Raw genomic sequence first — 16,841 nt, forward strand, 5'->3', positions numbered from 1 at the left:
GGACCCCCCCAAATATTGACAGGTATTTCGCACACTGGTTATACAGTAGACATTTTCCTTACTAAAGGGAGTCCATGGAAATGTATTGTTACTGGTTTACATTCTCAGGAAAGATGCTTTAAATATCACAAAAAACTCTTTCATATATGCAGAATGTTCTGTAAGCAGCTTTAGATATTTCAAGATGACTGGACAACAGCAATATTAAATGTTATGACAACAGAGCGTACATGGTGAAAAACTGTTAAAGCAGAGCGCAGGCAAAGTAATTAAATACATCTTTGTTCCAAATGGTTTAAGATCTCCCAGCTATTATAGCTGCTGTTTTAAGGGATTACATGAAATACGACTTAGCACGTAGAAACTTCCACCCACTCACAACAAAAACTGGGGGAGGCAATTTCCCTTCTAGCCACACACCATACATCTTTTATGCTATTTTAAAATTCTGATTTAAAAAGCAGCTATTACACGAACCCATTGCTTTGCCTGTGAATCAAATGACATTCAGTATGTTGACAGCATTAATATGTATGTAAGCACATGTGTGAAGGCTAATTCAGGCTGTAAATGGCTGGAATAGATAATGTTTGAGTATGTATGTTCAAATCCCAGGTTTAGTCTTGTATTTTTGTCAGTGTTCTGATTTTAGGCTGTTTGTTCTTTCCTTTTTGTGTGCACACACATTTTTTTAAGAGGCCAAATGTACCACGTCCATTTTGTGCTGATCTCAGGCTTACTATAGCAGGGACAGTTGCAGCAGGAGAGTGATCATTGAGAGCTCCGTAGTATCGATCGGGCTGGTGTCACGGTCACTGAGAAGAAGGCTGACACTAGCTGGGATACCCTTAGGTTGGTGATGGAGCATCTAGCCACCATAGCAAACCACAGCATGATATGCTGCATAAGTTGAGACCCAGCAGTCTGTGATTTTAGGAGGGTATTATTCTTTTTTTATATACTTGCTTGCTGTTTATGAGTAATCAGAAGTCATTTTGTTGGTACCATTGTCTCTCTCCTGCTAATAATGAGTGTCTCAATATGAAGCATCTGTTATTTTTGTTTAAGAGAGGGTACATTAATGTGTGTGTGTACATCAAAGTTACACTCCCGTTAGCTGCGTTCTAACCCAACAACCCTTAAAACCCATAGGATGTCACACCTGCAGCCCACAGAGTCACATCTCATTTGACCCAAGTGCTGCTGTCGCTTGCAGTATTCTCACTCACACAAACAAAGTGATACCTGACTGCCTTCTCCCTTCAACTCAAACAGGCACTACTCTCTATCCAACATACACACACAGACAAAAAGTCATGTTTTGCTTATGGAGACTTTGCATTGCATTCCATTCATTTCTATGGCCTGACTCAGACCCTAACCCTACCCACTTTCATACATACATACATAACCCTGATCCTGAGTCAGTTCAAACCTTTTTTTTTCAGTTTTTATTATTACACTGTCACAATTACAGAGCGATGAAATTTACTTTTTGGTGGACTGCCATTGTGCGGCGCCTGGGGAGCACTGTTGGGTTAAGAGTCTTTTGCTCAGGGGAACCAGAGTGGCAGTCTGTGGGAGTGGGGCTTGAACTCAGAACCTCTGGATTCCAAGCGTAATGCCCCAACCACTAGGCCACCACTCCCCCATCAAAACTTAGTCGTTTCCTCACAAGGACCTGTAAGACCCCACAATGCCTTACAGTGTCTCTACAAGGTGACCAAATGCATCAACACAACCCCACCTCACACTTAAACACTGCATTATTCTATAAAACATGAGCCTGTTGACTTCTCACACTTACTCACCTGTCTGAGTCGGAAAAAAACCCTGCATACTCATTAGACAAAATTAATGATAAATTAATTTCAGTTTAGCATTGTCTAATAACTTCTGACTATTGATCTAAGACCAACACAGTAATTAAAATGTTTTAGAAAATAGGGATTAGGATGGCTGTGTGAAGATATGGGGGACAGCCTTTTGAGATTTGATGATTTAACTTTCTAACTAATTTTTAAGGTTCCTGGTATCCTTTTTTCCCGGAAAAAATATCTTGTTTGAGTCTTGTGCCCTGGCCTTTTCAGGTATAAAATTAAGCAAGGTTTTCAAGAGCTTGCATCGGTTCCACTGATTATTTTGCATGACTGGAAATGCTTGTCTGTATACTCACATACTTGTATGACAAAATGAGGTTATATGATTAAACTAGACACGTACAATTTTAGGTAGCTTCTCATTAAAGTATGACATTTCGGGAAAAAAGTGCTTTGGGTTCTAAGGTTTAAATAATATCTACCAGGAGTAGGACACAGTTCATTTAATTTGATTTGATCTGACTTTCCAAAAAAAAAAAGTTAACAATCAAAAATTTCCAAGTTTGAAGACGTTTCGCTTCCCATCCAGGAAGCTTTTTCAATTCAAAATGTCAGAAATAGCTTTAAATTTCGAAATTTTATATGGTAGACCAACAAAGCCTTGTTTTTGTTTAGAAAACATGCAAATTAAAACGGACAAATAGATCCACCCCTTTGGAATGGGGGTTGTTTGGCTTCTTTTGTTAGCCTACACTGCCCCATACCTGTCTGTACTTGTATTGAAGAAGAAGTGAAAAAGCTTCCTGGATGGGAAGCGAAACGCCTTCAAACTTGGAAACAAAGTTCAGTGGATTGTTTTGTTTTGTTATCTTTTTGGAATGACTATGACCTGGATGACTGAGAATTTTCACAAACATTTAACCATACTTTTTTGATTTATAAGAGCCAACTGGCAAAAAAAAAAATGATTTATTAATATTATTCTGTATAATTCTTGATATAGGTAATAAAAATACTGTTCACAGTAAAAAATGAAAAAGGACAAACTGTAGCAGGGTAACAAACAGAGATATCAGTTAGTGACGGGTGAATTGACTATGGCAGTTTCAATTATGTTTAGACAGGGCATTTCCACATGTACAATGCACAATGTAGCTGCTGTACAGGAATGTGCCTGTAAAACAAAGTTGAAACTTGATTCAAGGTTAATGTTAGAAAATAAAACTAATACGTTTTTTTAAGGATCTTTAAGAATCAAATAACAGTGAACACCGTTTACTTGAAACTTGAGGAGCCCAACCAGGGTGATATCTGTGCAAATCCAGGTGTAGCTGATGGGACAGTTTGAGCAAGCATCTGCTGCATGCAGGTACAGTAGCGACCAACATGCACTCAGAACCAGAACCACTTCCAAGTTGAATTTCTGTTCTTGTTTTCAACCTACATATTGTGACCCTTATTACTTGCTCCGGTTATCTAAGTGTAATACAAAATGAGCTGCAGTGCTAACATTCAGGCATGACATGCTGTGCATTACAAATATAAAAGGTGCATACGGATGAAGTCCTTGCTTGCATATGCAATGTCTGTGACATGCAAGTGCACAGACTTAATGTGCTATTACACTTACTGTAGTGCTTGCACAAAGAGCTGCATGCATTCACACTCTTGAGTAAACATCAAAGATGCCAAACAATGAGTGGGATTCAAAGAGAGGGGTGGGATTGCCCTCTGTCACTTCAAAGCTTCCTGTTTTTAAAGAGAAAACCATTTCCAGCCATCCCACCATGCCCTCTGACGTACGGTTTGATCAGTCATTGCAAACTATTTATCTCTCTGTCTCTTGTGTCTTACCTATTTTGTTAGCCAACAACTTATATGTAAACTCAGTTAAATGCATAATTAAAGAGCTCTGTGAGCAGATGGTGAGCTGAATCAAGTGAACACTCCTGGTTGATGAAGCAGGAGCGATAAAGGGAAGATTCAGTGAGAAGGAGAAGACAGCACATGATAGATATTGAAGAAAAATGATGGGAAAAGACTAAATTAAATTTAAAAAAGCTGACTCTCTTTTTGACAGGCACTACCTGGCTTGAAAAGATTGACTCACAGACTTTCTAATGTCATATTTAGTCAAAATGGGATACATATTTAGCCAGATCTATTTCTATTAGGAAAAGGTAATGTTAAATTAAATCTAATTTACTCTGACTGACAGCTTTCCTTTGGCCAAGTGAGAGAAACACAAACTGGTTTGAACAAACATTCATTGAAAACGCAGTTAAATCAGTCCACCCTACTATACTGAGTTTGTTCCAAGTGTGTTAGCACATGAATTGGCTGAAGGATAATTTTGTTTACCTCTCTAAACAGATCAATTCTGGCTGCTTCTATTCAAATGAGATGAAGCATGCCAGAGCCGAGTCTCTGGCCTCTTCCTACCAGTGCTGTCAGGAAAGCATAGTGCATAATTTCAAACAAACTCAGCCCCTTGATGAACTTATAGAGTAGCTGCAGCAAAATGTAATCTTTATAAAAACCTACTTATATACGGTGTGTTTCATTATAGTTTGTTTTTGCTTATTTTCAGGGTCAAGTCATGTTTCGTAATGGAGAGAGGATGGGCACAATAAAATTCAACCAGTTTCAAGGTAATTTTCTCATAAACCTGTCTGCTTTTTGTCTTGTTTTGCTCATTTAGGAGACTCTCGCTTCCAAATGTAAGATTTTAACATTTTGTCACGTTTCAACCGTAAATTGTAATGCATATCTCTGATGGTTTCATGTCCCAACACAAGGCATTAAATAACTGTCAGGTGAAAGGAGACGACTTGCAGTTTTATTTTCATTTTATTTTCAAATATATAGTTAGAATTATTTAGATTTATATTTCACTAAAACGCATGAGGCTTATTTGTCAGAATAAAAGTGTTTTTTGGAGATAACCTCTAAACAGGTGTAAGTCTAATTACTGTTCTGTTGTTTTAGGGGTCTCGTGCAATATTTGAATTTCAAATGTGCTTTCATCATCTGTAAGCAGGCAGCCTCATAATTCAAATAAAAAAAAGAGCTCTTTAGATCAGTTTTTGCACAAAAGTAGTTGGCCAAATAGCACTACTCTCTTGCAGCACAAAGGTACTGGGTTTGAACCCCAGTGCTGTGTTTATCTGCTTTGAGTTTGCATGTTCCCCATTTGCATCCATGGATTTTCTCTGGCTTCCTTCCACATTCCAAAAAAAAAAACATGACTGTTTGGTTAAATGGCCTCTTTAAAGCACCTTTGTGTTTGAGTGGGTGTGTGCATGGTTGTCTGTCAAGTGTTGCCCTGGAATTAACTGGTACTCTTTCTGACTCCCACCTGTGGACCATTCGAGATAGAAAACTAGTGGTAAAAAAAAAGCAGTTATGGATGGATAGATGGATGGATGGACGGATGGACGCAATGTTATGAAAATAATTTTTTAGCTCGAAAGTTCCTGAGACGCATTTTACTGAAATACCTTGCATGCTATACACTCGTTCTATTCTGATACTGCAGATGACGAACATTATTCAAATTGTTCAGACTGTTTTCAGGAAAAATGTCTCCCTAATGTTTTCTCTATGGGGAGGAACCACACATCTGGTTAAAAGAAACATGAATAATTATGTTTAGTCTCCTCCTGAAGTCATTAAATGAATTCGTAAAAGCTATAATTAGAATGATAAAATGAAAAAAGTCTTCTGTTTTCCTCAGATAGTGACACCATCCTGTGGTTGTTTTTGCACTGACAGGATTTTCTGAGAATAACCCAAAAAGATTGGATCTTGATGCAGGGGATTCCCATCTCCCAGGCATTCAGGACTGTATGCAGCACAGCAGAATGGTGCTGTTCAGTCCCCCACCTTCTCTCTATCTCTCTCTCTGCCTAAATAACTTATCTTTCTGACTGCAGAGAGGCTTGATCCCTCTGGCTGGTTACAACTCACACTATCAAACCCTTTGCATGTACCGTATTTCTCTCAGACCAGGAGAAGTATTTGGGACAGAGTTGATGTGCAGAGTCAGGGTTTCTTAAAATTTGCATACATCTAGTCAGACATCTGTGCACGCTGTAGATTTTGCTAGTTTTCACTTAAGGACAATCTAAACCGGGCCTGGTTTAGTGCGAAAAAGCTGCAGAACTTTTTTACTGACTATCACACCTCTAATACCACAACAGAGCCTCATCAAGTTACGCGATGTTTATCTATATCATCTCAAGGCACTTTACAATTCAATCAGATCATACAGTCAAATTTTTAAAAAGTTTTCCATCAAAGGAAAACCAGTTGATTGCATCGACTCAATGACTCAGAGGAAAAACTCCCCTTAACAGGAAGAAACCTCCAGCAGAACCAGTAAGCGGCCATCTGCCGAGGCTGAGGTTATTGCACCCCTTATTTGGTGCCCCTGACAAGTATTGTGGCGAAAACTCAGCAGAGGAAGAATTCACTGGTAGACCTTGTGAATAACAAAACTATATGGCTTTAACTATTCCATTCTTTGTCATTCTACACATAAAGTTAGATGTTGTGCCTTGTTTTAAGGGCCTTGTACTGTTCTGGAGTGTTAGTGCATGGTTACTGCATCTATATCCTGTCAGATACATTGGTACGAGTAATTGGAGAAAGAACAGCAAAGATATCCAGTATTTAGGCCCGATGCATTCGCAGTCAAGTTTGCGGTCCAAAGTTCTAAAGATGATCCTTTCAGATAGATTTTAAAGATAAATAAATACCACTGATGAACAATTTGGCTTTGACAATAAACCAATATATGTATTTATGCTTTGAAAGACGCAGCAAGCAAATACACAAAAATAAACGTAATCATAGAGACTTAAAGTCTGTAAAGCAGATTGTTTGGTTTGGAGACTGTATTAAAGGTTGTGGAGAAGGTTAAATATCTTGGTCCCATTATTAGGAGTGATTTTGGTGATCATGATGATGCTGATGACGATAATGATGATGCTATACAGAGACAGTATTGCACATTATGTGCGCAAACAAACATGGTAGCACGTACATGTATAATTTCAGAGTTGCTCTATTTAAAGCCTATTGTATTCCACTCTATGCTGCACATAGTGAGCTAATTACAAGGCTACACGCTGCATACAATGATGCACTTCCGATTCTATTAAAGATACAGTAGCTCACTGGACTATCGCCAGTCAGCTGTTTGTTTAAAATAATGTACCCACTCTAAACACTGTGATTCCTCATTGAGGAATGTGTCGACATTATGTGGATTGTAGTGTTTAGTTTTTTTGTTCTCTATTTTTTATGTGTTGTTGTCTTTTTTTTTCTGGACCAAACTGTCAAAAATTATGAATGACTGATTTAACTTTTGTCTTATTTAACAAAACTCACTTGTTTTTTTCCCTTCTTTACATTGCTTGTGGTAAATGGTGGTTGGTACCTTATATTGCTTTCATTTGACCCTGGCTTTCTTCACCACACTTTTCCATTAGTGACATATTTAGTAGAAAAAAAAGAATCAGTTTTTGAGTTATGTCACCAAATTATTCTAAATTTCTAAGGATTCTCCAAGGTTACTATGCGCCTCTTGTTTTTTTCCGATCATTAGTTCTTCTTGTCTTCCACTTTAGGTTAATGTCTTGGTAGTTTATCACTTGTTCCATGGCCTGTCCATTTTTAAATGATGAATTCAACAGTGTCTGGTCTGATGTGTTTCTTCGAGTCCGTTATACTGTTTAACAATGTTTTCCAAGAGAAATGTTAGGCCCCCTAAAGACCAGCTCTGTTTTATAACTCTGGTATGATCACACACAGGTAAATTACAAATTAGGTGAAATTTCATTGTAGATAGAACTTTTATTTGAGGATTTTATGTTAAAAACACCTCTAAATTACTTTTCATTGATTCTATATTGACGACATTTTGAAAAATGCAATAAATTTAAACTCACGTTGGATTTTCTTACTTTTTAACTTAAGTTTGTAAAATGATGACTACAAAAGAAATCTACTCAAATAGTTTACATAGAAATATTTACGGTAAGAGAAAACAACTTAGTTTTTTCTCTCCATGTTTTCTCTTCTATCAGATCTTCACATTAAAGACATTTGGTCTCACCTCCTCACCTCATTTGAACCTCACTCCACCTTTTCTATCTCCCGTACACTTGGAGAGTGAATCTGTCAGCCCTTTGTGACACATCGCGGCAACGCCTGACCTAAGTAGAGAGGACATGAGAGGCGGACCCATTTTGAATATTTTAAAAAAGACTTATGCACCACGTGACACTCTCACATGTCCTCAGCCCGTGATCCTCAATTTCTCCCTGTCAATCTTTTGTATAGGCAGCAGCGTCTCACCCCTTCCTCATTTTTTTTTTTTTCTCTTGAATCTGAGATAAAGTTCAGTACTGGAGATTCTGATCTCACTCTGAATTAAAATCAACATGCTACCAAGCATTGATGATAAGAAACTATCTGTATAAATAGGACAATTCTATAATAGACAATATATCGCCTTCTAATGATGTGCGTTTTTGTCAGGATGCTTGAGATCTCAATGTTACACATATTACCCAACTTTCACTCAGTTTTCATTAACTTCTGCAACAACTCTCCATAATAATATACCTAAACATGCAGCCGTTTTTTTTGCATTTACTTAATCATGTTTCGTTACTTTAACAGAATTATTTCATGTTAGCTGGGTAGGACATAACACAGTTGTGTTAAAGTAACTACCGTAAATATGATTAACTAACTGCAAAAAACAGCTGCCGATTTTTTTAACCAGTGAGATAAAGCGTTTCTATTGTATGTTCTACTAAAAAAGATGAAAAGAAAACCAATAAATAAATAAAATATAGAGCTATCACACCAATCAATCAACCAATCATCACAAATCAATTAAAAAACAGCTGATTTCTAAGGATTAATTCCACTGGACAACCACACAGCATATCTTTCAAATTGATTAAAGATAACCAGATGTGACAAATGCCATGTGCTGGCCGACTCAGCATTGGCCCCTTTTTCTAAACCCTTAAAAATGACTGAGAGCCTCCCTCTTTTGGCAGAAAAGGAACATTTTCCTTAAAAACTAACAGACACTTTGACCTGTCATACCTCCATCCACAGATGAGATGTCTGCATGTTTACAGCTCCTAGTGGCAAGTTTTCTTTTATTGTTACAAGAAGCTGAGGACTTCAACATATAAGTGGTGTTATTTGAGAAAATAACTTGAAAACTGTTTGGTCAGTCTGAGAGCAATAGTCTTTTGACAGTCCAATTTTCTTTTGTCTTTTGTTCCTTTGGAAATCTTTCTCTCATACTATTGTAGCTTGGAGACAGCAAGTTCATTGTCATTGATATAATAGTAGAAACTCATATTTCTTTGATGAGTAAAAATAGCAGTAAAATTAGAGTTTATTTCTTTGCAAAACATGTTGTGAAACTTTGTAAAAAGCAGACTGACTTATTAACATATCAACTATTTTGACTATAGGTGTTAAATATGTTCAAATCATTTTTCTACATCTGCTCAGTCAGCTACACTGCAAGGAGAGATTCAGTTCCCAAAAAATACCATTTGAATCCAAATGAGCCAGGCTACTGCTTTATTAATTTCGTAATGATGATCAACTGTTAAAGCCCACTCTCTGGAGCCTGATTTGGAAAGAATTTTACCAGGAGAAATTATAATGCACTCTGTGATTTAACACAAAATGTTAAGTTTTAAAGGCCCTCGAAAAAGACATTTAGAGCACTGAGCTGTTACTTCATATTTCTCTTTTTTGCATGCTGCAGACTTGTTCTTACTTTACTCGTGATATGTCACATTTTAGAATAATGTGCTTTGGGATGACTCTAATTGAAATCAGTGATCTACAGCTCAGGCAGGATTAAACTGTTAGATTCTTGCACCCTATCTGCTTGCATCCCAAGGTTGAAAATCCCTGGTTTAAAATATTAATGTTCTCTAATTAAAGCATGTTTTTCTATGTCCATTTACTTTTTCACATTATTAAAATGTTCACTTTAAAGCTAAATTACGTGTGATATTTGGGTTAATATATAAAACATGTGTCTAAGTTATAAATACATGGATGAACAACTATAAACTAAGACAGTTTCAACGCCTTTCTGTTACTTTCTTTTTTGCTTTCTATGACTGTTTCTAAAGGGTTAGAAAAAATGTTTATTATTTTTTAAAATTATATTATATTAGCAGATTTTTGTATGGTAAAAGTTTCCCATTTCCAGCCGTTATTGAATTTTTGGTGAGGATTAAAGATAAAACGAAGTAATTAGCCAAATGGGGAATTGCTGCTCACATAAATGTTGTCTATCATTTTTCTTGTCAAGGACACTTCAGCCTGAAAGTTCAATTTTAAGAGCGACAACAGAAAAGGCGTTTAGGCTTGTACATGCAAACCTGTAGGTTGTGTGTGTGGCATAAAATGAAGAAATTGAAGAATGAACAGTTTTTTTCCCCTATCAAATGTTATTTTCCCACTTTTAGAATCCAATGAAATTACCTTTAGAAGGTATTAATATGGAATATACATTAATATGGAATATACAACTAATTGATACAGTGCTGAGAAGAAGGTGGCATTCACAAATACATGTAAATAATGGTGTTTTTAGAGCTCTCTAAATTGCTATTAATGCATACCCCAAAATTGGAATATTGTTATATTATGGAGGGTGAGATGACTGCATCTTTCCTCTCTAGCTGTAGTTCTAGCAGATTCCCTCTCTGGTTTCAAAAAAGTTGTTTATTTTAATTGTTTATTTGCTTATTGGTGCAAGGCTCATAATGACTATGATGCAGCTATGTAGCAGGCATATATTATCAGTGTGCACACTCACACTACATATAATGCTCAGTAGGTCAGATTCCAAGGCTTGGCGGCTCAACAGAAAGTTTTTGCAAGAAGGAAGTTTGGACATCAGCAGGCCCTGGATTAAGGTCCTGAATGTCAAGATCCAAACAAGAAAGGTCAGGTGCAGAGAGCACTTTGGTGCTTTCGGAATAAAATCAATGCACCAACTTAGGCTTACTTGACTAGTGAAAAACAAAACAGCAAAACGTAAACAGGAAGAAACAGAGAAGTTTTTGGACAATGTAAAGGGATAATTACAGTTTGGGCATGGATAACAGTTTTGCCCTAGAACTCCTAGAGAGAGCTTGAACTGACGTTAACTTCTGCTCTTGCAAATGTTGTTTCCACAGCCAGGGCTGTAGTTGGGCTGGGCTGGCCGCATTATGTTAGTGAGTGGCTGTTTGTGGCAACTCCTCACTGGATTAGAACTATAACCTACATCTGGCAGGAAGTTGCAGAAACTTAATTTCACATATTTACTTATAATATCTGTTTGATAATAGGATTGACACAGTTGCTATGCAGGTAGCTAAACTTTCTCTATCCATAATAGCAAAGTGTGTGCTACAAAACATACTGTATATCTGGACACTGTAGTACAAACTGTTTTAAACATTAAAATGTTTATGAAAACCATCTTTCTGCATAGGCCTGTACCTCAGACTAAATCTAACAATTCATAAATGTTACATGATTTTTTCAGCATTGTTAAAATTCAACATTGAATGGCTAATGGCGGTTTTTATACTGAAAATTTAAATTCAGCAGTACCTATGCTATTTTCAATGAGTTTAAACAGATATTGATGTCATTTGACTTTTTATCTGCAAATATATATCTATAAATATATATATATAAAATCATTTTATTAATCAGTGTGTGTGATTTTTCTATTGTTACAGATGGTCAGGAAGTGAAAGTGGGAGAGTACAATGCCATAGCTGATGTATTGGAGCTCCAGAACACCTCTATCAAATTCCAAGGTATGTCAATTTATGGAAATTACAGATGAGTCTGATTGTCTTTGTATAGTGAAAACTCTTGCATATTCCCAACTTTTCCTCTAGCATAAGAGGAGTTCATTGACACTGCACAGGAAGAAGCACTTTTCTGTGAATTTGCCAAAGCAAGCTAATAGAAACTAGCAAAACTATTCTACCACTCAAGACATTAAAACCAAAATTCAAAATGGGAAAACAAACACACAATGTTTAGCATTCTTTCACATTTGAAATGAACAGGATATTGTCATTTCATTTTAAGATATCTTATGTTTGTTAATAATAGCAGCAGTGTTTCTGTGCTGGTGATAATTATGAATCAAGACTTTAGAAGCCATGTTTAGATGTAAAATACATGCCTGCTGTATGATGTAACCATGCTCAGAGTAATGCATATCACATCCAATACAACCAAATATATTACTTCACTATATCAAGTGTTGTGTGTCAACTGCCTATGCAATAAATGCCGCTCTGATATATGCTCTCAACTATTATTCAACCAATCAGGTCTTGTATTATGAAACATATTCATGTTTGTATTTTCCAGATGAACTTAATGGGCAATGATTAGGTTGCTGCACAAGACTTTGACCAAGCTGGTTCATAGCTTGTTCATAGTGCTCATAGCTTACCATGTAACCATAACGATTTGAAATAAAATAAAAACCTGAATCAGTTCTCATTCATTTAAATGACACATTGATTTTTTGTTTTTCAAAATTGTTAGGTGGTGCAATTCACCAGTTAGAACAGTGCAGATTATTATACCACTTTAGACACAACTTAGACTTTTGCCCTAGAGATCGAAAACTTGTTTATGATTCATGGTCAGAGATTCAGGTCTTATTAAAGGATTTTATCTCATGCAATGAAGCGATATGTGTGCAGCTGCTGTGCATGTTTCACTGGGATAGGTTTAGCTTGAATGGCTTTCTAACTGTGTGTAACTGTGTCTTCATGATGATGATATATATCATCAATGTTCCTCCAAATTAATGCTGTATTAAATTACTTTAGATCACTTCCGAACAAAATGAACACAATTTACCTCCAAGTTTATCTGGCTGTTAAACAATTTTTGATGTTATTTGTACACTTTATTCTGACAGAAAAATCTGTATAATACTCCTTATTTTTCTTTTAACTGATTATCTAAAAATACCTGCACTTCCCGCATCAGGCCTTCCAAAGGTTAACACCCATTTATTATTTTAAAACAATTTGCCTTGTTCCTTATTTTGTTATTTGAACATTTTTTATCAGTTAAGGGCAGCAACCTATGTTTAAGATGTGAATAAAGAAAATAGTTTTGCTATATCATTAAACAGTTAAAACAGGGAAACCTTTAAAGCTATATTTGGTGTAATATTTTGTGTATTATATAAAACATGTGTCTAAGATATAAATACATGGATCAACCACTATTGACTAAGTCATTTCAAAATACAAAAGACCACCTAATTCCATGAGTAATTCATATTAACATTAAAACATATACAGGTTTGAAACCCTTTCTGTTCATTCCTCAGCACATAAACCTCTTAATGTCTCTAAAAGGTTAAAAAAAAAATTTTAATGTATTAATTTTTTTATTATATTGATCAATCTTCAGCAGGTTTTTGTATGGTAATTTAAATGTTAAAAGAATAAGATTTCTAAATGTTAAAAGATAATTATATATTATATGTAAAAACAAAGTTTTTAGGCTTGACTAAGACTTGGAAAAAATACTTGTGAGCATACTTGGTCCAAACTTGGCCTTTTTCTGTTTTTTTATCTGCTTGTTGCTCATGTTAATTGTATTTTCTCATGATTTTGTAAAAGAAAAACTCATTATGAAGGAATTTCCAAAAAAAAAAAAAACAGGGGTAAATATTATACTTAAGCATTCTTTTATATACAAAATTAAGTATTAAAATCTGCACCCATATTTTAGGGAGCAACAGCTGTAAACAATGAATCAAATTCTTTAAGTTACCTTCCTTAGGTCAGAAGCCTAACATTTTTTGAATGACTAACGATTACAATTCAGTGCCTTAAACTGGCCTCTTGCCTCTCAATTATTTACCGTTTTATTTTTCTCCTCTCTCGGGGTTTGAAATTGTTGACATACTTTCGAACTTGTTTTATCCTTCTGGCTATTCTCCCCCCTTAGCTCTCTTTTGCTACATCTTTCCCTGTCCGTCCCACATAAAGAAGTGAATATAAATCCCTCAATTGGTAAATATAGAAAGGATTCCTCCTGATTAATAGGTATATAAAACATGAAAAAATTAAGCCATTTAAAAGCTGAGCTTGAATATTTTCCTATTTGCAGCAGTTGAGCATTTTTAGATGATTTGGGAAAAAATGTAAGTGAAGTAAATTCAAAGAAGGTAAAATTTCAATAAAAAGGTTTAGCATAAAAAAACAATTCAAGGTTTTAGTATTAATTTTATTTTGTCCTCTGTGATAGGTGTGGAGCCCCCCAAAGATCGAACATTTGTTCGTCTACAACGGCGCCACATCAATGTGCCACTGTACAGCATCCTGTCTACCATAACCATCCTAGGGATGCTCATGGCTGGGGCCTTTCTATTCTTCAACATCAAGAACCGAAATCACAGGTAAGTATTTGGCAACGGAGCGTAAAAACCTTGACATAAATGTTAACTGGTGAAAAGGAAATGCACAGTTGTGCACAGTAGGAAAAAGATAACTTATCAGCTTTTGCAAAGGGAGAAGTTGAGGCAAGAGGGAAGGTTAGAGACGCATGTATGGGCTAAATGATCCTATAAAGGGGAGGGAGTCTATTCTGATAATATAGAACTGTGTCAGATAGTTGTAATTTTGGATATTCTTTTAAATACTGTACAATGTTGTAATTTTAAAGTTAAATTTTTCTAGCATCTATTTCATCTTTTGTTCCTCTTCAGACTTATCAAGATGTCCAGTCCGTACATGAACAACTTGATCATCTTAGGAGGCATGCTGTCCTATGCCTCGATTTTCCTGTTTGGTCTTGATGGAGGTTTTGTTTCTGACAAAGAGTTTGAAACACTCTGCACCGTAAGTCAACTTAAAAGTTTTTAAAGATTTTAGTTAATTGCCCAAAATGTACGGTATTTTATTATGGTGGAAAATTTTACGTGGATTTCAAACATTTTTTTCATGCTTTTACCTAAAGGATATTGCATGGATTTTTCACTCAGTAAAAGTGAAATGAAATGCCTTGAGATGTCACCTAGTATTTCGAGTCCAGTCTCAGTATAAATGTAGCTGGTCTGTGAAGGCCTCAGAGGTTTTGCAGAGAACATTAGTGAACGAATGTTGGCACAACAACAAAACCTACCAAGACATGGCAATCAATCTGGACTGACAGGAGAGCATTAATCAGGGAATCTGCCAGGAGGCCCATCATAATTAAGGAGCTGCAGAGGTCCACAGGTCAGGAGGGATAACCAATCGACAGGCTAGCTGTTGATCATACACAAAACAAATCTAGCCCTTGTGGAAGAGTCACAAAAGGAAACACTTTATTTGGGGGGCAAAAAAGTCATAAAAATAAAGCCAATGTGGAAAAAAGTTTTGTGGTCAGTGATGCTGTGACTACAATCAATAATAGTCATGCAGAACTTTCACTTTAGGGTCCTGTATGGAATTTTGGGTCATATTTTGAAGATATCTATGAAAAAAAGAGAGAAAAATTGATAAACAATGGATAACTTTTTTTTGCTTATTAGTTTTTGGTCTAACATTCTAAGACTCAACAATTACAATGCAATTATGACTAAATGTGAGAAGTTAAAGAGGTATTAATGCTATCATTGTGTATTGTCAATTCCAGTTGTTCCATTTGTGTTTCACTTTATTAAACATATGCTAAAATAAAAGTGACACACAAACCTCTCACAATCACTATGTGATCAAGAGAGGACAGACTCAATCTCATTGCAGGTCTCTAGCTAGCACATAGTGCATTAAGTGTTTCCCCCCAGGTAGCAGTAACATGACTATGTAGATACTGGATTGATTAAAGAGTTTTGATTACAGCGATAACTAGTTTCCATTGAGATAACACACACACACACACACAGCACAGCACAGACACAAGTAAAGACAAAACATGACACGTCTGGAGCCAGGGCTAAACTGGCCCAGGCATTTTTTTTTTTAGTTACATTTTATGGGTAGACACACAGCATGAGTGGTTTCAAAAGTGAGTGAAACAAATTAATCCAAAGTAAAACAGAACATTTACTAGTATTAAGTGTTTTAACTGAAAGGTGAACTGCTAGGATCACTGCTACAATGGATAAAATGTATATTTTAAAAATATATTACTTTAATATAGATATATATGTTGGCCAATGGCACAATGGGCATCGGCCTACCTGCCTTATGCCAAATGGTCAATCCAGCCCTGTCTGGACATGCTCTCAACCAGATGAAGCAGTGCTGCAAAACCAAAACAGAACCTGGAACTTCAGGAGAAGATTTACAGCAAAGGGCCGCAGAACTTAATAGATAAATGAGCTGGTCTTCCAATGAAAAGCTCATCTAACTTTTTTACCTTTTGTAGCCAAAAAACTGATTAAGTTTCTTCCCAAACCTCATATCAGTAATTCTGACTGTTAAAATAACAGGTGTTTATGTTTTAAATGTAAGAGCTTTTTCCAAACATAATAACATTCCATAAAAAACAAGTAATTCTGTAAGAAGGCAACATGATAGAAAATGTATAACAACCTCTTTCAGTGAGCATTCACAATATTCCTTCAATTTGATCAAAGAGGCTTTTAATTCAACATTTCTTTTTAGACTATTTTCCTATCCCCAGAAATAAAGATTTCTGGACCCATGTCACATCCATATTTTTTGACAATCCAAAATTGAATTGTTCTTGTTATAAAATGATTCAACCTGGAGAGAGTCACACAGAGAAAATCTGCAATTGGAAAAGTTTTCTTCAATTAAATGTTATTCATTTATGTAACTAACACAGTCAGTTTGGTAAAAAAAAAAAAAAATGCTCCCATCTAAGGAAATGCAGCTAATTGCAACACAATACAATCCCTCACATCAAGCATGCATGTAGCAACAGTGGAGAGGAAAACTTCCTTTTACATGAAGAAACCACCAGAAC

The 16,841-nt window shown here is 35.9% G+C and overlaps 1 protein-coding gene across 1 annotated transcript in view; it reads left to right on the plus strand.

Moving 5' to 3' along the window:
* The window catches only part of gabbr2 (gamma-aminobutyric acid (GABA) B receptor, 2), a 253,592-nt gene that overhangs the window by 149,844 nt on the left and 86,907 nt on the right, over positions 1 to 16,841 (plus strand). The window contains exons 8-11 of the mRNA XM_015372408.1: positions 4,411 to 4,471; positions 11,615 to 11,695; positions 14,172 to 14,322; positions 14,632 to 14,764. Coding sequence (XP_015227894.1) covers positions 4,411 to 4,471; positions 11,615 to 11,695; positions 14,172 to 14,322; positions 14,632 to 14,764 — 426 coding nt within the window. The remainder of the gene's footprint in view (positions 1 to 4,410; positions 4,472 to 11,614; positions 11,696 to 14,171; positions 14,323 to 14,631; positions 14,765 to 16,841) is intronic.

Source organism: Cyprinodon variegatus, unplaced genomic scaffold (genome assembly GCF_000732505.1).
Source record: "Cyprinodon variegatus isolate N-32 unplaced genomic scaffold, C_variegatus-1.0 Scaffold71, whole genome shotgun sequence".
Classification (NCBI taxonomy): domain Eukaryota; kingdom Metazoa; phylum Chordata; class Actinopteri; order Cyprinodontiformes; family Cyprinodontidae; genus Cyprinodon; species Cyprinodon variegatus.